The sequence below is a fragment of the Macaca fascicularis genome, chromosome 2, assembly GCF_037993035.2.
Source record: "Macaca fascicularis isolate 582-1 chromosome 2, T2T-MFA8v1.1".
NCBI classification, from domain to species: Eukaryota; Metazoa; Chordata; class Mammalia; order Primates; family Cercopithecidae; genus Macaca; species Macaca fascicularis.
In genome coordinates this window covers 102,777,373-102,804,191 of record NC_088376.1, presented here as the reverse complement: position 1 = coordinate 102,804,191, position 26,819 = coordinate 102,777,373, and the positions used below count along the sequence as shown (strand labels likewise).

The window sequence follows — 26,819 nt, the reverse complement described above, 5'->3', positions numbered from 1 at the left end:
TTGTGTGTCTCTGTTCCCCTGGTTAGGAAAAGGGATTCCCTTCCCCCTTTCGCTTCCCAGGTGAGGCGATGCCTCGCCCTGCTTCAGCTTTTGCTGGTCAGGCTGCAACCGCTGACCAGCACCGATTGTCCAGCACTCCCCAGTGAGATGAACCCAGTACCTCAGTTGATAATACAGAAATCACCTGTCTTCTGTGTCGCTTGCGCTGGGAACTGGAGACTGGACCATCATTTATTCTTGAATATTCTCTCCACTTCACAGAGGAAACTAAGGTCTGATAATGTTAATTTTAGTGACAGGCTTCCCACAGCTAAAGGGGAGGCATAAAATTCAAGTAGAGTTTTACTGCCAGAGGGATCCTTTGTCATTCCCCAAAACGGCAACAGTTGACCAGAATCATCTCTATGTCCGGTGATCTTTTGAGCACATGAACAATACCGAACCCTCTAATGACACAGTAGAGCAGAAATGCCTTCAAAGTGAAGGGGCTGGTGTAGGAGAACTAGCCCTTGTGACTCATGAAGAACCAGCCCAGGAGGGAGACTCTCCCTCACTATGGGGCTAGGATGCACACTGCTTTGGAACCACCTTTAAGACAGAAATGTTTCTCCAGGAGAGAAAAAACATCCTCAGTAGCTGCAAAGCTTCCACTTCATATTGAAAAAGCTTCCCCTGTGTATTTAAGCTATCAAAGCAGAAACTATTGTTTTCTCAGAAATTCACTCTTCATTTGCCCACTGATCCATTCTCTATATAGAAATGCTTTGTTTCCTTAGTCAGAAAAAAAAGCAAAAGTCACTGTATAGTTCCTGCAGAAGGTATGCAGGGAAACAGAAAATGTATGAAAAAAACCCTCCCTAAATAAAAGACATCTGAGACTCTAATTCAAATGAAAAACAAAATGTCTTGGCAGCTAAGAATCTTCTCTAGCCACAAGTCAGTATGTTAGTGAATATACAAAATAAAGAGGAACATCTAAGGTCTAAACAACTAAACATCGGTTGTAAAACAAACACTAGCATTTCTTTCTGCTTGTAGAGAACCATCTAATAAGACATCTGATAAGACAATATACTTTCCCTTAGGAAAAGCCAAACCATAAAAAAACATTTGAATTTGCTAAACAGATATAAAAATGTAAAGGTATCTGTAATTATGGAATTCATGGACTAGATCAACCAGTCAGGATCAAGCCAGTAAGAGTTCTTTCCTCAGGTTCTTATGAGCATTTACTGTGTTCCAGGGTTTGCCCAAAGAGCTTTCATTTTAAATGAGGATGAAGACATTTAATCCTTATAACTCTCCAGTCAGGTGCCGCATCATCTTCCTTGTATGGTGAGAAAGGTGAAGGTACAAAAAGATGAAGGTACATGCCCAAGGTCACAAGTCAGGTAAGGATCCTCTGGCTACAAAACAAACTAGCATCAATGAACCCCTTAGCTCTTAAATTTTCAGTAAGATAGATAGTGCGATCAAGGATCTGGCATTCAATACCAGCTGTGCCTCTGCTTTGAGGTTCATGTAAAATGAATAAATAGTGTACAAAGGAAGGAGGATTAAAAATATAGTCATCAATGAATTTCTCTCTCTCTCTCACACACACACACCACATATACCCCCACACATGGCAGAGAGTGTGGGCCATTACAGGCCTACTTCAGGATCACATGAATCTGTTTATATTGTCACAGCAATATAAGCTCTTAGATGTGATTACAGACCCACACAATTGGATAAAACTGGTACCAGAGGGGCCAACCCAGGAGGTGTCAAAAAAGAAGGCAGGAAGGGAAGTGGGAGTGGCAGATGGACAGGGCAAGGCAAGGCCACATGGCAAAAGGCCAAGCCTGGAGAAATGCAGATTGCTGGCACCTACCACCTCCTCTCAGAGCTTAGAGATACTGCACAAGAAGGGAGACAGGCCAAAGCCATTGGCCTGTGGCTAGGACCTTGCAGTCTGACCTAGCACCTTGCCTGAGCATTGGGCTTTAGAGCAGGAGAGGGAAATCTGGCAGGGGCACTCAAGTAGTCTCCAGCCTGATACATAAGGCAGCAGGTAAGGAGTAGATGGAATTCTGAAGCAATCAAAACCATGTCCCTCAAACCAGGACTGAGACCAGCCTGGGAAATGGTGAAGCCCCTACTCCAGGTACATTTCTGGCACGTGAAGAAAACCAAAATATTTCACCTAAAAATACATGTCTTTGATCCATTTAGAGATTGTTTTTCAGAAGGGCTGGAAATACAGGCATAGCTAAAAAGCTGTCTTTTGTCGGGGGGGATTTGCATCTGTAGAGAAAATCTGCATTGATGTAGCCATGCTTTCTCTGAGGCCCTCCCCTGTCCAAGTCTAAGAAAGATTAACTGAGAGTCTGACACTTTAAAAGTCTGAAAGAAACATTTACCATCTAGTCTCCCCGAGGGCTGCTACAGCTGCAGTTTAGTCTGCATAACAAGACCACCTTTGCTAGCCAGCCCTCCTCTTCTCTCCCTCCTATAACCTATCTTGACACCATAACCTCATTTACCACCGTAACCTGTTTTTTGGTCATGCTCTGAGTCCCCATTCTTTCTGTAATCCCAAGATGATATAAAAGCATCAACCATCTTATCTTTCCTTGAGATCTTCGTAAGACTTTCGCGCACATTAATAAATTTGTATGCCATTTCCCCTGTTAATCTGTCCTTTGTTAGCTGATTTTCAGCAAATCTTCAGAGGGTGAAGGGAAAGTTTTCCCTGAGCCCCTACACATAGAAAGAAGCAATGGCACAGCTCAGGCCTCATTAGGCAGGATGGGAAATGAGGCCCAGGTGGTTACAGGATGCTCAGCCTTGAAGATATAAAAGACAAGTTAGGCACTGCAAAATGGATGACTAGGGGTAACTCTCACAGCTTCAGGGGCTGACCACATATGAACATTCAGGGGAGAGGGTCCTCTGGCAGAGGCTAAGGCATGGATTTATAACACTATGCCATTGCTAACTTTAAATAATGAGATTTAGAAAATATGATTAAATTTAGAGTTTATTTGAGCACAAAATTTGATGCTGGCCTCCTTGGGAATATAGATTTTTAAAGAATGGAAGTCAGTAATCCAAAGTGGAGAATTTTTGGAGGTTATTTATATAGATAAAGTTTGGAAAGTTTAATAGAATCTTAACACTTTTTAATATAAGGCTTAACATTAAGTTATAATGATCCGATTGGTCATGAAGATCTTTTTGTGAGAAAGGTATATTTAGCATTTTATGCTACAGATGTAACAGACTTGGGGTCTTGGGCATCATCTGGTCTGAGTTAGGTATACGACAATAAAGAAGGCAGCGAATCTACAACAAAGGGCAGTGATTTGAAGGGAAGGAGGTCTAGTCTCTAATCTCTTTTAGTCATTTACAGAATGAAAACAATAAGAGAGTTAATTCATAATCTAAGAAGCAGAAGTTGCAACTACATGTTATGTGACTCAGACCACAGTCACATCTCTCTCAAGGCTTAAAGTGTTTTGGGAGTTTCAATGGCTTTTTTTTTTTTTTAATTTTCCTATTCCCGCTTTTCATCAAGATCTTTCAAAGAAAGCAACCTAGATGAACCCAATAGTTTTGATTCTTTTTATGTTTGAGTTTAGTTTCACTTTGCTATGAAGGCTCATTTCTAGAATGTCACGTTCCTGGTAATGAATAATTGGATAAGTTATAAAGTTGATGGAGTACAGGCTGAATTTAAAGTAATGTGAAGGAAGTGACTTTGTTATGTGAGTCAGACTAAGTGGCTGTATCTTTAATTAATGTAATCTTTTTGACTAACTATTATTTTATTCTTTTTAGTCATATGTATGTTGACTGTATTGTAAATGTGTGTTGTAGTAGAAGTGAAGACAAAAACAGGATAAAATATAGTATATGATTATAATTTTAGAATAAGCAATAACTTTTGTCACCAGGTTTCCCAAGACTTAAACCAGTTGCTTAGTCAATAGCTCAGGGAGAGTTTTGGCTTTAAATGGTTAGTTATTTTGGTTTTTATATCAGCAGTTAATTTAGTGATGTTATTTGATTTGAGGTATTGACATTCATGATAGTACATGTTTTCCCTTGGGCTGTAGTATGTCTAAAGTCATATGGTTCTGTAATATAGCCTTTTTTTTTTTATATAGGAGTTACTTTATTGTTTAATAATAAGATATCTATGTGGCTATCATTTAGGTCCTTTTTATATTTGGTTAGGGCCTCTATATGTTAAATGGCATTTTTTATATCTAGTTGTGGCATAAAGATGAAAACTAAATGATTCAATCAACTGAGTTTAGAATAAACCCAATAAGATTACAAATGAGGAAGGTTTGTGGGGTTTGAAATGGTATGCTTTGGTATGCTTATGTCCAAATATAACCCAAAGAACATGGTAACTATGGCCATAGATTGGTATCACACAGCCAAGGTGTTCTTTTCGGAGCTAGCCAATAAATGCTTGGTCATTGTGTCTATTTAGTGGCATGTCAATCAGTACTTTATAATATAATGGCATGAATATACTGTTTTGGGGGTATCTATTTTATTTTCTTAGTGTTATTTGGCCAGGTATCTTTGGTGTGATTTTTTGTTGTTGTTCTCAATGCAAAGGGGCAAGATGACTAAGCTGACCAGAGAAGCAGGTAAATCAGATAAAATTGTCCATAATTTGTGTTATATCATCTTGAATTGAGCTGTCTTATCTTTTAGTTGAGACAGTGTTACTGTCTTACCTCTTAGTTGGAGCAGTGCCACTGTTAAAGCTAATGAATTGGGGTTTTTATTGAAAAATTTTTAATGACTTTTATTTTGTAAGGTTTCATTAATAGATTACTGATATATATTATCTTTAGACATATTAGTGCTAAGTACTGGTGACTATTCTTGAAAAACAAAGATATATTTTTGATATTTTATTTAGTCTTTGAAGAGGAGATATCTATCATGATAGGACAGAATCCCCAGAAAGGGCGTGAGGCCACATACCCAGCAAGTGTCTTTTTTCTGGCTATTAACATAGTCTTGTGCCTATTGTAAGAAGAGATTGTGTTATGGGTAGCAGTTGATAATAGTAGCATTAAAATATAAAAATTAGGGGAGGGGTGAAAAGAAATAAATTAAATGGGAACTTATAAAAGAAAATATTTTTCATCTATTAACGATTATTAATATCAAGGATTTGTTTAGATTTGGGCCTGGTCTAGTGTCTTGGGAAGGTTGACTGTCTCAGATGTCATTTTTTTTTTTTTTCGGCCTGACATTGACCTATCTAATAGTGAAGATTACCTTCTGGTGAAATCATCTATTTAGGAGATAAGATATATGAATTTAAGGGTCTATGTCTTCTAATTTTGCAGTGCAAGGGTTACTAGTAAGAATTACCTGATAAGATCCCTTTTACTTTGGTTGGAGAGTATCTTTTAAAATATACTGCTTTTAGTAAATGAAATATCTTGGTTGAAATTCGTAGTCTTTAACTTTTTGTCTCCCAAAAGTTCACCATGAAAATAATTTTTTATTAATATATATAATTAATTAGCTGCCATTGTAATAGTTGAATATGTCTTCATTGAATATCAGAGATGTATAATTTTTTGAGTGAATTTTATAGGTTTATATATATTTGTTATAATTTTAAATGGAGACAACGGATGTCTATTAAAAGGGGTTGATCTTAGGTTATACAAAATCAATGGAAGAGCTTTTGGCCAAGGAAATTTTAAAGCCTCAGTTAATTTTGTCAATTAAGTTTTATTATTTAGTTTGTGTTTTTTCCTAACCAGATGACTGGGGATAATAAGTATAATGGATATGTTGGAAGATGAGCCAGATTTTATATACTGATTGTACTGATTGAATTGTCTGTCTAGCAAAGCAAGTGCCTCTGTTGTTAAGAAGTTCCAGGGGAATTCCTTAAGTTAGAACATTTTTTTAAAGATAATGTTACTTACTGCTAAGGGCTTTGTTCTTCCGTGTAGAAATATTACGATTCAATGACAAAATATGTAAATTACCATTAGAGCACATTCACATTCTTGTGATGGTAGTAGCTGAATAAAATCTAAGTGTTATGCTCCAAAGGGGCCTTTAGGAAGTGGGAAATGTCTTTGGGAACTGTATAAATTTTTTAATTACATTTTGGGCAAATGTGATAGTCATTATATATCTTATGATCTGTGGCTGGAGAGTGTTTTAGAAATACCTTTTTTCTCAACTATTTTATCAGGACACCAGGGAATTAAGTCATATATGTAGGTTTACAAACGATGACTGAAATGTAGCAGGAAATATAGGCACATTGGCCCATGTCATATCTCATCTTTGGGAGAATATGTTCCTCCTTTTGTTTAGTTTTTTGCTTGTTTGTTTGCTTGGATTTTGGAGTTCTAGACTTAAAAAGTTTCATGTCAAATTTGGTGTTCTTTAGGTCATTGATGTTAGAAGTTAATATAGATTGAAGTTAATGTAGATGGTTTATTTTATTGTTTAGATGTAGATGTATTTAGAGCAGCTTTTTTTTTTTTTTTTTTTTTTTTTTTTTTTTTTTTGCTATATTATTGGCTAGCGATGTTTTGTTTGTTTTTTGGAGTATCTGATTTGGAACGAACTGGGATTTTAATAATGACCAGACATTTTGGTAACAATATGGCTTTTAACAATCGTATAATAGGGTATCTTTTTAAATGTATTGATCAGAAGAGGTTAAAACTCCTCTTTGTTTGAGCTATTCTGAAAGCATCTCTGCTGTCTATATGCATATTAGCAGAGTTTTTTGGTCAGTTAACAGGCCCTAATTAATGTTATCCATCTTATTTGTTGAGCCAAGGTGACTTCTGGCTTTATTTTTTCAGTTAAAGATAAGTACTGTAACCTGTGCAATAAGTTCCAGATTTAATTTTAAGAAGGATCTATCTATAATATAACATAACATCAGTGTTAGTAAGAGGAATCTCTTGTAGGTCTGTTCTAGAAGAGCAAAGCTGGTTGCTTAAGATTATGCAACCATGAAGCATCTCATCTGAAGGTAGAGGCAGAAGAGTGGCAGGGTGCAGATGACTGCACCTAGACATTGTAATGTGAGGTATAGAAAGAAGAGGAAGTTCATAAGAAGTTAATCTGCTGACAGAACAATGTTGAGTGTGGTGTGAATTCACAAGTGCTTCCACAGAATGTGGAACAAAGACAGTGATGGGAAAACCCATCACTATTTCTTCGGTTGTTCTTACTAATAGAGCAGTGGCAGTTTTTGTCCTTGTGCAAGGTGGCCATTTTTTAGCCACAGAGTCTTGTATCCTTCTGGTCTATTTAAGTCTCCACGTTTTTGTGTTAGACTTCCCTAAGGCATTTTTATGATTTCATGAACAATGAAAATGGAATATCATAACATGGGTGTCTCAAAGCTTGGGCAATTATAAAGCTTTTTTTAAAAAAACTTCTTTCAATGTTAAATGATTTTTCTTAGTCCATTTCAGGGGGTCTAGTTTGTCTTGTTTAGAAGAGTATATAAAGGCTGAGTTTTTAGGGAGAATTTGAAATTTAATTCTGATAGTATCCTGTCACCCCCAGAAATCTTTTTAGTTGTTTTATAGTTTTGGGGGTAGGGAAGGCCAGTATACTGTTTAGGTGGATGAAAAGACCTTTGATATTAAATTACCCAAATATCTTTGTGTGACAAAACTAATGTTTTTGTTTTTGTTTTTATTTTGTGTCCCTTTAGGGCTAATGGTTATAACAAGTGAATCTCATCCTCTGTAGAGGTTTGCCTATCCTCTAAGCAGAGAAGCAAATCACCTATGTATTATATTAAAATAGATTTCTTACAGAAGTCAACATCTGAGAGACCTTTTAATATTTGTGAAAAGTAAGTGTGGCTCTCAGTGTATCCCTGAGGCATGACTCTCCATATGTATTTTCTGTCTTCCCAAGTGAAAGAAAAGAGAAATCATCTTTATCTACAGGAAAATTGAAGAATGTATTATATAAATTTATCACAGTAAATAATTTTTTTTTTTTTTAAGATGGAGTCTTGCTCTGTCACCCAGGCTGGAGTGCAGTGGTACGACCTCAGCCCACTGCAACCTCCGCCTCCTGGGTTCAAGTGACTCTCCTGTCTCAGCCTCCCAAGTAGCTGGAATTACAGGTACATGCCACCACACCTAGTTAATTTTTGTATTTTTAGTAGAGACGGGGTTTCACCATGTTGGCCAGGCTGGTCTCAAACTCCTGACCTCAGATGATCTGCCTGCCTCGGCCTCCCAAGGTGCTGGGATCACAGGCATGAGCTACTATGCCCGGCCAAGAATTTACCTTTAGTTGATACTACAGTCAACAACGTATGGGGGTTTGGCACTACCAGATGGTGAGGAATATCATTAATTTCTCTAAGTTCTCACACAAACCTCTATCCTCTACCATTTGGTTTTCTTATAGGAAGGATTTGAAGTGTTATATGGCGTTGTACAGGGAATAATCAAGCCTCTTTTATATAGTCTAAAACTATAGGTCTTATTCCTTCTGAAGTTTCTGGTTTTAAAGGGTATTAAGATTTGGAAGAGGTTTTGATGGATATATTTGAATTTTGATTGGAGCAGCTAAGATAATTTTTCCAACATCAGTGGAAGACTTTGACCATAATTGATTAGGTACTGCATTTAGCAGTTTTTGTAACTTCTTATCACTGAATTATTTGGTGTCTTCTGTTTTCATATCATTCTAGTACTAATTCCAGAGGCGGTCAGAACCGAAGAACCTGCCAACCTACCGGGCACATCACCATATCTGGAGAGCCAGATGCAGCTGGGTATGCAGGAGCTAGTCTCTTCCAGCCTGAGGTATAAGAATTAGTCAGGGAAGGGGTCCTAAGTCTTAGGCCCACACCCACTGATAGAGGAGAAGCTGACACAAAATGGGAGCCTGTAAGTCAGACCAGCAGGGGGAAGGTGAGCACAGTGGGCTGGGACCATCCAGGGAGGCTGGCTCTCCTGGCGATTTAAGGTCTCAGCCTGGTTGCCAGCCAAAAAGTGTCTGGGCTAGGACAGGAATCTCCCCATCCAGGAGAAGAAGCTCATTATAAATCACCCTGACAGTCAGGGAGAGGTTGTTGATGAATTTCCTTCTGGAGGTATCAGGTTCAGAAATGGACCAGGAGGTGGACCTGTTGGCTTCAGAGGCTGAGTAAGGAGGAGAAGGCAGCCCTTTAACCCCAAGGCAGGAAACTGTCCCCAGGCACTGAAGGAGCCCATGAGAATAAGTAAGTTGTCACTCCACCAGCACAGCACAGAGAGAGGAAGAAATTGTGATTTCCAGGCTGTTCATCTGTGCTTACCTCCTCTGCGTTTTCAGGCCATTTCTGGCTAAAGGATTTTGTACAGATCTGAATTACTATAAGTGAAAAAAGCTACTTTTTCAAATTGCTGTGGAAACTTTCCTCCTTGCTCCCTTTCAAGTCCTGAATTCTACGCACATGTAATGCCAAATAAATGCTTTCCGCAGCCAGAGGTCTAAGAAACGAAGGTCAGGCCAAGATTAATGCCACAAAAGCTTTATCAGGGCCCAGAAGTTGAGCCTCTGACATTTGCAGTGGAAAAGTAAATAAGATCAGGAACTTGGAGCCATAAAAGCAACCTAGTACAAAATTGTTATTAAATAAAGTGGGATTATGGGGAAAACATATTCGAATCTCCAAATGAGTAACTGTACATCTCTGAAGGGCCACAAGTTAAAAAGCAAATAACAGCATCAGCATGATTCCTTTTTTTCTACATTACAAGCACACTCGTAACATCAAACTGTCCTGACCATTTCTAAAGGCAGACCCCACAGGTGAATGTCTGATAACTTTATGGTGCCAAAGATGTGACATAAATTTTGAATAGTGGGCCATTCTAAAGCCAGGTGTTATTTCAAAGGTCATGATGTATTTAGTCAACCATTAACTTCAGGGAAACATGAAAGAGTTCATTCTGTCCTGAGATGCATAAACTCTTTGTCATGAATATGGCATGGACACAGTATGCTTTTTTTTTTTAACTGTGTAATAAAACCAACACTGAGGCATGACTCAGAGACCACCTTCACGTGACAGAGACAACAATATTTGATAGCAAAGACCAATATCTGACTAATTAGCTAAAACTTTAGCTGGCTCTTACACATATAAAAAAGGAATTATCCTAAACAAAATTGGGAAAGAAAGCTTACTTTTTGGTTTTATAAATTCCAAACTGCTTAATCTTGCATTTCAGACCAGCACTGTCCAATAAAAATATAATGTGAGCCATATACATAACTTACAACTTTCTAGTAGTCACATTTTAAAAAGTAAAAAAAAAAAGTGAAATTAACTTAAAAACCTATTTAAGATGTAATTTTAGAAACATTTCAATGTGTAATCAATATAAAAATTATTGAGCTATTTTACATTTTTTATACTTGATCTTTGAAATCTAGCATTTATTTTACACTTAGACTACACCCCAATTTGGACAAGACATATTCAAAGTGCTTAATTCCACGTGTGGCTAGTTGGCTACTGTATTGTCCCAACTGCACACTTCTCATATACTGATTTAAACCCTACTACTTTCCCACCCCTGAACACACCCCAAGTTTTAGCAAGCACAGGTGCCAGATTTTCCAAGATGGTCCTAATTTCATCTATTCTATCCCATGGCACCTGGATGTCCTTGTTTTCAGCACCAAGGGCAGTGTACTGCCCTGGTACTGGTCTCACTCTAGGGCTGTTCTGCCTGAGTTTGAATTCACTTCTTACTCTGTACAACCTGAGCAAATTATTTAACACCATTTTAGAGCCTCAGTTCTCCCATTTTGTAAACAGATAAGAATGTGTGGCCAGGCATGGTGGCTCATGCCTGTAATCCTAGCACTTTGGGAGGCTGAGGCAGGTGGATCACGAGGTCAGGAATTCGAGACCAGCCTGACCAACATGACGAAACCCCATCTCTACTAAAAATACAAAAATTAGCCAGGTGTGGTGGTGTGTGCCTGTAATCCCAGTTACTCAGGAGGCTGAGGCAGGAGAATCGCTTGAACCCAGGAGGCAGAGGTTGCAGTGAGCCGAAATCCACCACTGCACTCCACCCTGGGTGACAGAGTGAGACTCTGTCTCAAAAAAAAAAAAAAAAAAAAAAAAAAAAGAATGTGCTTTTCCCAGGATTGTTGGGGTAAAGGGAGATGATATTCCTGGAACCCCACACTCTGTTCAATGCTATTAGCAACAGTGAAGTAGAGTTATCTGCAAAACAGTCTCTTCCTCCCCTATCCCACCACAGGTCCTGATTTGGGGTTGTGAAAATATGTTTCCTTTTCTGTCCATATTACTTTACCCAGGATGCTCCCTGTTGCCCAGACCGATGTGTCAATCCACTAAAAAATCCAGTCCATCTTCAAGGGTCAAATCAAAAACACCCTCCTTCAGGAAGTCTTTTCCTTTTCCTAGCCCCCTCCTCCAAGACAGATGTGTTCCCATGGGTCTGCCTTAATATCTTTATTTGTCATTGTCTACAGCATCCTAATTATTCATATAGGACTTAGCTCATCTTTTGGGCTCTTCTTCAAGGGCTAATAACCTTACTAAATTTGTGAGTCCCCTACTGCCCTTTCACCCCCTTCACATTTGCCCAGAAGGCTCCTGACATTCAAAATATAATTTTGAAGCAAATTAATAAATACTTAACAGCTCTGGATTAATACTGGCCTTCTATTATTGACAAAAATGCCATACTAAGTAAGATAGAGTTTTTAAAAAAAAATCTTGTGAGATATCTTCTAGCTTTAAGATCGATCCTCTCCACTCTACTTTCTGCAGCCTGCACACCTGCCCTCCATGAGTATGCAGGCCCTCTTCCCAGGTCTCCCAGTTCAGTCTCCTCCTGGGCCTTCTCCCATCACAAAGTGATCTCAACCTGAGCTATGTGCTACTTCCCACTGCACCATTAAATGCATCTGCTCTCAACTCTGATTTTTCAGAGCCCTGCCAGGTGATCTGATCTACCAATCCCACTGAAGGAACTACCTTGGAGCGTCCCCACTGAGACAGCAGAGTCATCAACTGGGCAGGTTAATGCCACAGTGTTAGTGCAGAATATCAAAGAGCTACAAAAGGCCCTGAGGAGACCTCAGGCAAATGCACTCTGTGCATACACAGTTATTTCACAAACCATAAGGCATATTTATTCTAAAGACAAGGTGATCTGTCTTCCAGCTTCAAAGAAGGATATAACCAGAAGTATTTGCTAATTCATTAGCTCAATTTAAGTGTCCAGAACAAAAGACAGTAAAAACAAAGGAATGTTACTGTTTGAAATAGAAACTTTTTGAGTTTCTATTAAGTTCTTATGATAAAATTTTTGTTTAAAATGAAAATAAATCTTGAATGAAGATCACTAACTCATTTTAGTAAAGCACCATGTTCTTTCTACTTTAAAAAATGGTGATTAATCCTCAAAGGAGTCTCTGTGTAACTGACTAGAAACACAAATTATTTCTAGATTTTGAGAAAGGCTATGCTTCCTCAGAGTGGGTCTCCAATACACCCTGGCAGCTCTTATTTATTTTCTCACAACACTTAGACCTGATCAATGGGGGATGGAAGATTACCCCTGGAGGTGGCAAGGAAGATGTGGGCCACATCTGCAAGTGAGTAATGCTACCATTATGGGCAACAGAAACGGGTCTTAAAAGCATTTATTTCCCCTTCCTTAAGACAGGCCAGAGGAGGAGCTGACATATCATAGCTGCTGGGCTGTGGCAGCTACGCCTGAGACAGACACAGCAGGAAGTGCTATCTCACACTCACTGCCCTTTCCCCTGCCTTCCTTCCTCTGGCCCAGCCTAGGCGCCAGTTGCAGCTACAGAAAACAATTTCATCCAATCTAACCCCTGCTACTCCACAGACCAAGTCCATTGGAGCACCAGCAACCTTTGGAAGTTATCCAAATGCTAACTAGCTTTTGGCAAGCACATAGTAAATGAGAAATTTTAAAGCCTGTGGCTATCTCATCAATGACTCCAAGACTCAATTTGAACACCAGAGGATTGTGCAATTAACAGTCATTTTTAAAACCGCTTTGTAAATGTTCCTGATGATATAAAATCATAGAGCATAAACTGTGATTCCACTTTAGTTCTGGATATCTTGCTACAGGTGTCTTCTACTACCTGAGAGGCCCAATGGCAGAAGACATGGAGCCCTGGCATCAGGAAACTCAGGTCGCATCCAGACTCTTCCACTAACTGCCTATGCACCCTCTGAGCATGCTTCTTCATCTACAAGTCAAATGGTTGGGGCATAATAAATATTTGGCTCTCTTTTAGCTCTCACAAGCCATATTACTTAGAGTAATACTAGGCTATGTCACTGTAAGAAATAAACCCCAAGGCCTCAATGACTTAACCCAATAAACCCACACAAAGTCTCCTGCTAATCATCAGAAACTCTCTTCCATCCAGTGTCAAAGGGATCAGGCTCTCTCTGTCATGTGGTGCCATGTTTCCACACAAGGCCTCCAAGGACACTACAGAATGCGAAGGGAGAGGTTGTAGAGTCACATCAACTCTTAAGTGCCCTGACCTGGAAGTAATACAGGACCTTCCTCTCACTGTCAATTATCCAGACCTAGTCACATGACTGCAATCTAACTGCAGGAGTATGCATGAGCACATAAGATATTTGATGAGCATTATTTATCTCTGCCACACAGGTGACATTCTATTTACTTATTTTAATAATTTAATCTATCTATATATTTATATTAACAAAACATCATGATATGCTACACTGTAGACGTGAAGAAAAAGTTCTTAAAATTATGTCTGCCAGATACACAGAAAGGCAGATGGAGAGGAGGGAACATGGCCTTTGATGATGAACACTAAACCAAATGCCCAACACCCAAGCAGACACAGTCCATGGGGTACTCAGGAGTTGGGTACTCAGGAGTTACCATGGGGAGACCAATGCACTCGATTTGATGCCAGGCCTCCTCTATCTGAGTTACACAGGAAGCACTGGGGTCCAACAGAGGGAAACAAGTCTTAACCTCTCCCACCACTAATCACACTGAACCTCGATGGTCTGCCTGCTAGTCTGTTGATAGCCTAGGAAGCTGTATTTGCATTTCTTCCTCCAGTGGGGCCTCTTCTCTTCTCCAAGACTTTATTTCTGCCATGAACAATGTCATCAAAAACATGCTTGTCCAAAAGCTGTCCAACAGTACCTGGTGCAGGTATAAAGACCACACTGATCCCAGCTGAGGGTCCCATACTTACCACTCAAATTCTAGTAGAAATCTAGTAGTTGGGTAAGACTTTTGAACATCATGGACTTAAATGTGGCATAGGTGCCCGGTTCTTTTTTTCTACTATTTGAAAATTTATCAAGAGTTACATAATTGAGAGAATAAAGACATGGAAAAAGTCATATGATATAGATGATATATTTCATTACTGGGAAAGCATAACTGCTACAGACAAAGTTGAAGACACTGTGTTGTTATACTAGTTTATTATTTCCATTGAATTCTGTTTTGGCACTCAATATGTTTAGCCATATTCTCCTAGAGGGAGGAACACTAGAAGCAGAGAGGGCAATCCAAGCAAAGTGTAGAAACCTGAAAGTTCATGAAAAGATATGTTCTCAGTGCACAAGACCAATGCCTGGAATCATAGAACCTGGGGATAGAGCTGTTAGAGAGAGAACAGATCCCATTGCATGGGGTGCCTCACCCCTAAAGGCTCTATCAACAGAGATGAAGGAAAAGTCAGGGTGAAGTTTCCAGAAATGTCAACTTTCCTACAAATGGGACATGGCTAATGTGCAGCAATGACCCAGCCTTTCCTGGATTCATTTTGACCTCTGAGGCTCAGAGGTCAAACAGCCCAACATAATCATGATAATCATGATAGAAGGACTCATACCCATATCTGTTTGACCCCAAAGCATGCTCTGCACATATACTACACACTGGGAGTGCTTTCCCCATCTTCACGCTCCCCAGGATCCTCACATGACCTTGACTAGTAAGCAAGTTACTGTGGAATTTAGATTCCAGATGACAGACAAAGCAAACACTTAATGGCCTCTGCTCCCTCTCAAGACCCCTTTCCAATGACAGCAAAGAAATAAAAGCATGATTAATTCATAATAGTAAAGAGAAAAGGAAGAGAACAATCAGACACCTGCTGACTTCAATAAAGCTCTGAAAAAGAGGGAGAGGCAGCAGTAAACAATGTTAATATTTTCAATCATAACTATACAGGGGCTACAACAGTTAAAATCATCCTATGAACAAAACAGGAGACTCAAATGTGTTTTTGGAACAGCAGGTGAATGCCCCAACTTTGTAAATGTGAGAGTAAAGCTATCATAGGGAAAGCTGGGGCACAGGGCAGAAGGAGGTAAAGGCAGGGACACTATTTGAATGTTGCACTGTCAGAACTGAAAAAGAATGGCAAACATTGACAGAACAAGACTCAGAGGTTTCCATCTATTATTTAAGTTTGAAAGATGACCAGTAGAAAACGAAGCCAAAAATAATAATATCATCATCAAGAAACGAAAGACAAGGGTAATATAAGTAAGTGAGCTAAGTCCCCAATTTCAGAGCAGAAAATTGAAAGAATGTCTAATACTAATACATTGAAATATAGCAACAGAAGCACATGTTTAGATTAATGAAGGTCATGCCAGGAGCCCTAAAGGACCAAGAACTAAATATGGAGCAGAGGACTTAGGCTTTTCATTATAAGGTCTTCTTTACCATTTGCATAATTTTACTATTCGCCTGAAATCATCTGATAAAAAAGAAAAACAAAAACTAAAATTAACCAAGTACGACATGAACTTTTTGACACATTTACCTGAGTAATCTAGATAAAACCCAAAGCACCTGGAGGTGGGAGCAGGTGTCACCATGCCTTTTATTCCCAGCATCCTCCATTCATAGTGTTAATCCTGTTGTGTGTCTTGGAGAAATGGAATCAACACTTATTCTACTGAATTTGTAAATAAGTCCTCGCCTCCAGTATCCAGTACTGCATATCTGCTATTCTCAGGTCTATCAATTCTCCATCTTCCCCCAACAGTCCTGCTATAAACATATAGCTTTAATGGCACTAAAAATTCAATGCATCACATCGCCAGTGCTGAGAAAGTGCCTCATCTTACTGACACGGGGTTGACAGAATCACTTTACATAGTGAGGCCTATGATTGCCTACACACAGCAGCTGATATCTACACACCAACCATGATGTGCCTCTACTCACTGTGAGCTGTAGCAGGGAGTGGGGGACAGTAGGAGTCCTACAAAGAATGAAGGCTGTAACTTTCCCCACAGTGTCCTTCTCCATTCACCTGCCAGAGCCAGGACAGTCACACTGCCCCTTCCGTATGGGTAACAATATCACATCCATTCTAAATACATGCTTTCGGGAAATTAAAAAAAAACACGACCAGGCACAGTGGCTCACGCCTATAATCCCAGCACTTGGAGAGGCTAAGGTGGGCAGATTGCCTGAGCTCAGGAGTTCGAGACCCACCTAGGCAACATGGTGAAACCTCATCTCTACTAAAATACAAAAAATCAGCCAGGTGTGGCAGCTTGCACCTGTAATCCCAGCTACTCAGGAGGCTGAGGCAGGAGAATGGCTTGAACCCAGGAGACAAAGGTTGCATCGTGCCACTGCATTCCAGCCTGGGCAACACAGTGAGACTCCATCTCCAAAAAACAAAACAAAACAAAACAAACAAACAAAAAACAAAAACACTTAGCTATGGATTTTTAAAAAATTTTAAGTAGCAGAATTTGGAAAAGACCTAACTTATTATAAAAGGACCTTATTAAAGGGGAAGAAAATTACAACAAAACTAAGCTCCAACTCTAATCAGCCTAACCATAAAATGACAAATTAAAAAAGTAAAATATTCTCAGAGATACCCAATGCCATGCTTGCCTTCTGAATTATCTCAGAAATAATGACAAAATTAAGAAGTTTAAGATTCAAAATAATCTGACTAGTGAGTGGACCTTGTTTGGATTCTGATTTGGACACACTGTAAAAATAAGACAGTTGGATAAATTTACTGGACATTAGATGATACTAGGGAATTATTTTAAGGAACTGGGCCTACTCTGATTAACTGTGTGATTCTGAGCAAGTTTTGTAATCTCCCTGTTTTTGGGTGCCTCCATGTAAGCTGTTGCTAACATCATAGTGACTTCAGTGAGGAATCAATAAGATAAACTGTGCAGTACCCAGAGCAGTGCCAGTTCACACTGACTGCTTTATACCTGTTAGTTCTCTTTCCATGAATTCTTCATCCATTATCCCTTTTTATATTACCATGATATGTTTTGAGGACACTTAATTCACACTTCCACCTCCTATTTACTATTACACTTAATGTCTGCATTGAAGAACAGACGATTATAAACACTGGATAAGCTCTACTACACTCAAGACCTACCCTCACAAGACCTAGCCAGAGAAACTAGGTAAATAAAGAACAGCTTTATTTACTGTTAGGAAACTAATTCAAGACTGTAAAATTTTTAAAAATCATCTATTACGAGTTATACATTCATTAAAGGAAAATATTTTTATAATTCTAAAATATTTTCAAAGTTCAGTTCAATAATATTACCTCCTGGATTCTTTCACATACCCAAAATTCAAGCAATATAAAAAAGTGAGGCAAATGTTTGGCAATTTCAGTGATTTTGCAGTGTCATAATCTCTCTTTATTCAATAGTAAGATTCTTTGCTGAAATCATTCAGAGTGTCACCCCGGTTTGCTAGGTACCTATCGAGGCACGTCACTGGTCATGGGCAGAAGACAATAGTAACAACTGTCTTCAGAGAAAAAATGTCCAGTTCCAGTGCCACAAGAGCTGCCATGGCAAGCAGTCATTCCTCTTTGGCCACCGGTGATTTCAAGCATCATTTTCTCCAATACAAGCAGGTTCCCATGACCATGCATTTTCACAGAATTGCAGTAGGCTACTGACTGCTGTCCACTAAGACTACCTGTCCTCATGAGAAAGATAGTGCCCATTTTGTTGGGTCTGCTACAGTGACAGCTGCTCTTTCTTTAAAATTCTCCTCAAATCAAGCCCTAAAGCTGCTCTTCCACATGGACTGGCACCTGAGTCTGCAGTGGAGCTAAGGCAAGTCTCCACAGTCAGAAAAAGATGTTAAACAAGGTCCTGGCTTACCTATATGTGAGTTTCCAGGAGATAAAGCTTGACACACACATGGTCTTTATGATTTAAAGTAAATATTAAGATGGATTCTTCAAGCCAAATATGATGTTAGTCATATGGATTGACAATCAATATGACTATGTCAATCAATACATGATTGACATGTATCCATCCATTCCACAGAGCTTCTGGGCACACTCACTGTGTGCCAGGCCCTGTGCCCAGAGATTGGGGCACAAAACTGATTAAGACATGGTTCTTTCCAATGGTCCAGTGGAGGAAAGAGGCTGAAAGATACAGGGAAAACACTACCCTGTAGAAACTGGTCTCAATGTAAAACGGTGACCACAAACTTCAAGTAGGTCTTAGTGCTGCCAAGCAAGTGTACTAGTTTCCCTGTTCCATCTACTCTCCTATTGTTCTGGTGACTTTTCCATGACATTTTAATTTCCAACTTGGACCTCCCACTTGATTCCTAGTTGCAAATACATAAATGCCAAGTTGGCATCTCCTTTGGATGTCCAATATTCATCTCAAATTGAAGATGCCTGAGACAGAGCTCTCAACTTTACCTGGCTACCAAATATCCTGCTCCTCTGTCTTCATATTCAGTGAATGACAACTTCATTATTCCAGTTCCTATGCCAAAAAACCTTGGGGACGTCCTTGACTCTGTTCTCTTTTATATTGCATATGTAAATACGGAAACTCAGGATTATGCCAAAGCTCTACTCATGCCCTTTCTCACTCAGCTTAAAACTGGTAAATCTTTCCTACCACCAAAAAGGGATTGTTTTCCTTCTACCTTGGAGTACCTCAGACTTTACACTTCTTGGCAATGTTATCTCCCTTGCTAGGCTATAAGCACCTTAGTGTAATCATCTTTATTTCCACCATATTTTGGTCTCACATAGTATATATTAAATATATACTTGTTTGATGAAAGACAAGAAATCTGTTAATAATTAATTGATTTTTAAAAACTGTGCTAGGCACTGTTCTAGCTGTTGGATAATCAAAGTGAGCAAAACAGGTTTTTGCTTAGTGTCTAAGGAAGAAGTTGGTGGTGTGAATAAACCCATGGAATTCCAAGGAATAATAGGTTTATAAATGAGGGAGATTAATACTGACCTACCATCAGGTTTCAATACATCAGGCCTAATACATGACCTCATTTCTATAGCTCTGACTTCTTCCAACTTAGGCATAGTTGGAACTTACCTGCCATAGTATTTCCAAGAGCATTTCATGGGGAAATACCAACTGCAGAGGAGTCAGGAGACTACCTCTTTAGGCTTCAGTTTCCTTGTCTATAAAATGAGGGAAGTGGTGCTAAGCCAGGTGATCCCATCCCAGCCTGGTGGTCAGTTTCCTTGTATCTGATCTTCAAAGCTCTTTTCCTGTGCCACAGTAGCTGAGAGTTTAAACAGAACATTGTACATATATGAGACTAATTCTCACAAGAACTGTTCACTTAACACTTTGGTTATCCTTCAATATGACCTTCCGACAAAAAAACTAAGGCCAAGAGGAAGCTCAAGACAGCGTGTTCACCAAAAGCTCCACTCATTCTATAGCTGATAACGACGTACAGGGTCAGAAGTCCCCATAAAACCCTGATTGGGACTGTGAGCAGCACATTTCTGAACTGACATTTCTGAAACTGGCAAACCTTTCTATAAAGGACAGCACATTCTTCTGACAACCCTAAGTGTGTGTCCAAACTCAGGGCTAGCAGGAGGCAATACCCTCAGGAAACCTGTTTTGCTTGTCCACATGTGGTTTGCTGTACCCTGTTGGGCAATACAGGCATCTCACCTTAGTCGTTCTTCTTCTTTTTTGCGAAGATTGAAGTCTCTCTGAACCACCTGAAGAACATGCTCTGTTTCATCATCAGTCAAACCAGACAGGTCCAGCTTCCTCCCCATGGTTACTCAACACAGGTGAAACAAGACCTGGGAAACCAAAATGATACAAGCAAGATAAAAGCTCTACATGGACAAAATCAACCTATTTTGTTATTAAAATAAAGTTAAATATAGCTTTTATATATAAGTGTTTATGTAAGGTACTTTCTCTGGACTCAGACTCAGCAAATATTTACAAATGACCTCAGCAAGGCCACAGAGAAAAAGAGAAAATAATGGATCATCTGCCAGTTTCATCATCCCAAGTCTTAAATTAAGAAAAAAAAATATTCTTTATAACAAAATGAACCATACATAAGACTCAGTATGGATTTCCACAAAATACCAAAAGGCAATATCTGAAAGTTCTAAACTTCTGTGCTTTGAAGTTCTAAATGTTAAGTATTATATGTAACTGCAAAATAAAATAATACAAATAAAATAATTATTTTATAAAATAAAAATATGTTAATCTATAAAAAGAAAATAATTCTAATACTTTAAAAAAAATCCTATGTATACTATATCCCTTAAAGTTTTAACCACATGACTATGAAATACAAACTAAAAATCAATAAATTATCTTCTTCAAAAGGATAAAAACATAGCTAAATAATCTTATTTTGCCATTTTCTCAGCAGCAGCAAAGATGATATTGTAGGGAAACACGTCTAAGCAGTACAGACCTAAAAATTATGGGAAACTCTATTTTTAAAAATAATTGTTGGTTGGACGCAGTGGCTCAAGCCTGTAATCCCAGCATTTTCGGAGGCCAAAGTGGGCAGATCACCTGACGTCAGGAGTTCAAGACCAGCCTGGCCAACATGGTGAAACCGTATCTCTACTACAAATCCAAAAATTAGCTGGGCATGGTGAGGGGCACCTGTAGTCCCAGCTACTTGGGAGGCTGAGGCAGGAGAATCGTTGGAACCTGGGAGGCAGAGGTTGCAGTAAGCCGAGATCGCGTCAGTGCACTCCAGCCTGGGTTATAAAGCAAGCCTCCGTCTCAAAAAATAGAACTGGCAAATAAGTATACAGAATAATGCTTAATTTCAATGGTAATTACACAACTACAAATTAAAACTATATTTCAAATCCACCAAAATAAAAATTATATCAAATGTTGGTGGGAAGTAGGACAATGACAATTTTTATTTGGGGGTATAAATTGTACAATCTCTTTGTAATACAATCAGGTTTCATTTTAAAAGTTGAAAATTTATATACCCTATAAACCAGCATTTCTGCCACGCTTAGGTATATGCTTCAGATATAATCTTAAAAATATGCACCAGACATCAACTGGGTTGAATCATATGAAATTTTTAGCTGGGATCATTGAACTATAAAAATGACAATTTCACATAGTTAACCTAACAGAAGAATAGTAACAAAAGTCACATTCAAAATAGCAAAATAAATAAATAAATAAATAAAACTGGAAAAACACTAAACATCCATAAATAGGAGGAAGGATTTAAAAAATAGGGCATATTTGTTTTCTACAATAGAATATTCTACTACAGTGGCAAAGAACAAACAATAGGTACATTCATCAACAGCGATAAATCTTAACATAATGTTGAGACAGAGAAGCACACCACATATACAGAATACATGTACAGCATGCATACAAGTATGATTTTTTTTATCATAAGGGTCAAAAACATAGAAAGTCAAAAAACCATTTTCTAGGAATAAGTGTGGTAAAACCAAAGTGGAATGTGGTACTTCTAAGGAGAGGAGAGAGGAGTTCATTGGGAATAATCACATAGGGGCTTCAGAGCTATCAGTAATATTCCATCTCATTAGAAAGACAGAGTATTGCTGCTACTGCTTCATCTTGTTATTAAAGGGTTGAAGTCATGTATACTATTGTCTTTAAGGTATCTTCCATTAGCATAAAATCAACCTAAAACTAAATAGAAATAATATAATCTATAAAAATCATAACTAAAGCAAATACTTGCAGCATTGTTCAAGGAATATGCTTATTATTTACAATAAAAATAATAATGATTATAATAGATCACTATTTGATTGGTTATCTACTATGTTCCAGATGCTCTAGTTTATACGTACATATAAATATATTTATAAATGTATATGCAAATTTATACATTCCCATAAAATCCTATTGACAGTCACTACCACCACCATTTACAAATGAGAAAACAGGTCAATTATACATGATGTCTAAGACAATGGCAACCTGGGATTTGACTGTGTCTTGGTCTGACTCAGTCCCTGCCTTAATGTCATGTAAATGCTTTCTGTAAGAGGCAGAGGAAACTGTGGACCTCAGGTTTTAAAATCTGATGTCCAGAGTTCCCTTCCCCCTTTTTCTAGCATGTAATGATTAAGAATAGGAGACCCCAAGCATGGTTGCTATTTAAAAGAAGGTTATCTGTCCTTTTCATTTTCAAATAATGGTAGTAAACATAGAGAAGGGAACGGCTCAATCCCCAGAAATCTTTTGCTAGATGATTCAAAACCTTATGACTGCATAATGAGAACTAATCTCAAGATTTAACCAACAAATCACAACAGGAATTCCAACTATTTTTTTAAATTTTAGTTTTCACTCCATTAATGCTATCTGTCAAAAATAAATTGCCAGTTCACTTTGCCGTGTGGTGTTAGGGCTGAGGGCAGGAAGAAACCTAGTGTACTTGCACTAGGTTTCAATTAAGTCAATTAGAAGTAACATCCCACCCACAGGCTGCAAAGGCAAGGGAAGAAGCTCCTGGGCTGCCATCTTCTAGCTTCCTGATGAGCAAAAAGAAACAGACTAGAGGGCACACTGAAAATGCAGACTGATTCTTCCTTTAAAAAGCCTCATTAAATGTGTTAATGGCATTTTGGAGTTTCCTGGAAGGTGACATTTCTGTTCCTTTAACTTTGTTTCACTGGCTTTGGTTTCTGAGAATTCTAAATGAGATTCTAAGATGCCCAGTTAGTGAAAGACTGAAGTGGCAGCTTTGATCATATCAAATCTAAAAAGAAAAAGAAAAAAAAATGATCAGGACTTGTTTTTGTAAAGAAATAAATAAAATAGCTCTAAATGGACAAGTCAGAGACTGAGAACACTTTCTGTAAATTGGTAAAAGCTTCTTCCTTTTTCTACAACAAACATAATCAGAGTCCCTGTGCAACAAACGAAATAGCATCGTAGAGCTGGAGAAGGCTCATGTCCATGAATAAGAGGACACGTAGGTATGACAATCTCATTTAAGGATGAGAAAATGCAATCAGTCCCAGGAGAGAGAAGCCATCTCCCAAAGACACATAGCCAGTTCAGATGCTCCTGACTTCCAGACCCGTGCCCCCACCCCTTGATTTCTCTGGTTTATAGCCAATCAACATGACAACAGAGAGGATATGTTTTTAAATTTACTAATGAGAAAATTAATATGTCAACATTTAATTATATCACCACTTCCCTAAAGTGTGTTTCTCAGGTTATTGTTCCCACAAGCAGTTTGAGAAAGGGACTCTGAGGTGAAATAAATACGAGAAATGCTTCTAATTGTATTGCCTTCGTGAGGCTTACACAAGCCATATTAACTTATCAGAGCTTCTAAGAAGTCTGTCAGAATCAGTTTGCTTTTGCTTAACTCTGTTTCTCAAACATATATGCCTGCAGAAACCTCTTTCTTTGGTAACATCTACCTTTTCACATCCAAAGAAATGACTATCTGGTAAGCTCTACACTAAGTCAAAGCAATGATGACAAACTCCAGTAGCTATTCCAACATAATTACTGAATTGATTTAGCTGTTTTTCAAATTTAATTATCATAAGAAGCAACGGAGTTAGATGAACTTTAGAAGAAGCTGATGATGGATGCAACTTTAAAGCTAGGAGACCAAAACAAAGGCAGAATTGTCTACGCTATTCCTGGCTAAAATAACTAACATGAGGAAGGACACAGATGTGTCTACAGGCACTGGTTAATACAACTTTTGCAAATGAAAAAAAAAAAAAACCCAAAGAGAAATTACAAGAATACTTAGTACATAATGGAAGATTCATTATAAAAGGTCAATGTCTACATAAGTGACATTCTATTAAAGTACCTAGAATAGAAGGGTCAAGGACAAATGCTTAAATGGGATTTTCACAAACCCACAGTACATTTTTGTGTGTGTGATAATGCACCTAATATAAAGAGAAAAGTAAAACTATAAAGTCCTAAGAGTGATAAAGGGTAATTATTGCTGGGGCTTTGCCCTTTGACCATGGTGGGTTTGGGTTACAACTGAAAAGAAATTTCTTACAACTATAGAGAAACCTAAATGTTAAGACTCTCACATTTAAGGCACAGGGGATAAAATGAACTTGGCCTACAAAGGACAAAAACAACAACACTAATAATGAGAGATGTGCTTTCACTGTGTCTGTTCTTTGCAGCAAGTGGTGCTTGAGCTGTATCACTCACTGATCTTCATTCTTTCACCTTCAAGGGTGTTACCCTACCATGAACTGTCCCCTTCTCTGAAATTCACACCTGACCTATGCACAGCAGTGGGCCCAGAGCAGACAGGGTCACACCACTGGGGCACAGCTGATTGGACCAGGCATGCCACCTGACTTATGCAAAATGTCAGAGTCTCTGTCCTGGCAATTTGATATTTGATATTCAGTGAGTAGATGTTAGTCTTGGTGTTCTATTTCTCTCCAGCCTGAGAATAGCACCAAATATCCTTTTATTACTGAAATACATTTTCCATTTTGTTTTTTGTTTCCATTTATCACTTTAGTTTCTTTAAGTCACTAACAAATGCTCCTCAGAATTCTCACAGAGCTGGCCGTGGTTGGTCAACTGTCCTAACACCATTTATTAACCACTCTATCTGATTTAGATGATCCATGGACGGGATAGATTGGCATGCACACACACACACACACACACACACACACACACACACACACGAGTTTTTCTCAGGACTTTCTGGCCTGACCTGTTCTAAGCTGGTGACTTAGTAGTTGATCTCAGGTAAGCAACACACTTTAAAACCTAGTATTGCAAATCGTCTCTCATCATTTTTATTTTTCAAAACTGTCTGACTTTTTGACATTACCCATTTATGTCCCCAGATGAACTTTAAAATCATTTTATTAAGGTAGAATTAAAAATCCAAATGAATTTTTTATTGATTAATTTGTCAGTTGATGGGAAAGAACAGCCATCTTTACAATATTAGTTCTTCTCATAAAGGAATTGAGATTCAGTAGAAGTTTAGAAATAAACTAAAAATAACACCCAAATTTTTACTGTGAAAAAAAGGTTGCATAGCAAAAAAACACAAAAAAACAAAAAACACAATATAGATAAAATTAAAAGGCAAGCAACAATCGGCCAGGTGCAGTGGCTCATGCTTGTAATCCCAGCACTTTGGGAGGCCGAGGTCAGTGGATCACTTGAGGTCAGGAGTTCGAGACCAGCCTGGCCCATATGGTGAAACCCCGTCTCTAATAAAAATACAAAAATTAGCCTAGAGTGGTGGCAGGCACCTGTAGTCTCAGCTACTCAGGATGCTGAGGCAGGAGAATCGCTTGAACCCGGGAGGCGAAGGTTGCAGTGAGCCGAGATCGTGCCACTGCACTCCAGCCTGGGCAACAGATCGAGACTCCGTCTCAAAAAAAAAAAAAAAAAAGCAAGCAACAATCTAGAGAAAACCATGGAAGATAATTAACCTAATATATTAAGCACCCTCATAAAATACAAGAAAAATATAGAACTCTCTAAAAGATAAAATGACAAAGTTCAAGAGAAAAAGCAATTTACGAACTATCTATATCCAACACATAGTTTAATAAAATATCACATATCATTAATAACCAAATGCTGCTAATTATAGTAAGTTGCAAGTTTTCATTTAATAAGATTCTGGGAACACAGGTACTCATATACATTAGTAGAGGGACTATAAGTAAGTATAAATGTTTAGATGGCAAACTGGCAGTAATTATCAAACGTCCTTAAATACTGACCCAGCCATTTCAATCTGCATAAGAATTTTCTTCAAGAGTTGAAAAAATGTGCCAAGACATATGTACCAGGATGTTCATCTCAGTGTTGTCTATTACAGAAAAATACTGTAAATAAACTGAAAGTCCAAAAGTAGGACAGGTTAAGTTGAGGTACAATCACACAATACAATATTTTATGTCAATAAAATGTACTTAAAGGAAAGGCATATTTATGACATATTAAGGTAAAAAGTCAGATGAAAACTACAGCATATAGTTTACCAAAATAATATGTCAATACAAGAAAGTATACAGCAACACTATTAAAATAGACCCAAATGAACTTGTCTATGCAAGTGTCCATCAACAGAAAAACAAACTGTGGTATATTCACCCACTGGAACACTATACAGCAATAAACACAGACAAACTTCAACAACATATTAACGGTATAGGTATATTGTATTGAGCAAAGTAAGTTAGACTGATGATCCCAATTACATAAAGTTCAAAATCAGGCAAAACTCTTTTGGAATGTTAGAAGCAGGATAGTGGTTACTCTTTGGAAGGAAGATAGTGGTTAGATGGGGCCAGGCTGGGGAAGTGGTGACGTTTCTCAATCTGGGTGCTGGTTACGTTGATGGGTTCAATTTGTGAAAATTAATTTAGCTATATGCTTATGATCTGTGCATTTACATGTATGT

General features: G+C 38.3%; 1 protein-coding gene across 5 annotated transcripts in view; it reads right to left on the bottom strand.

Annotated features, from left to right (window-relative positions):
• The window catches only part of MYRIP (myosin VIIA and Rab interacting protein), a 417,675-nt gene that overhangs the window by 312,014 nt on the left and 78,842 nt on the right, over nucleotides 1–26,819 (bottom strand). For 4 of the 5 annotated variants that reach the window (XM_074031762.1, XM_005546721.4, XM_005546723.5 and 1 more), the window contains exon 2: nucleotides 20,051–20,187. Coding sequence is in view for 2 of the 5 variants with exons in the window: in XM_005546721.4 (XP_005546778.2) it covers nucleotides 20,051–20,160 (110 nt within the window). In the remaining 3 variants the exon portion in view is untranslated. Of the gene's footprint in view, nucleotides 1–20,050; nucleotides 20,188–26,819 lie in introns of those variants that run through there. The other variant, XM_065540389.2, reaches the window with a different exon arrangement.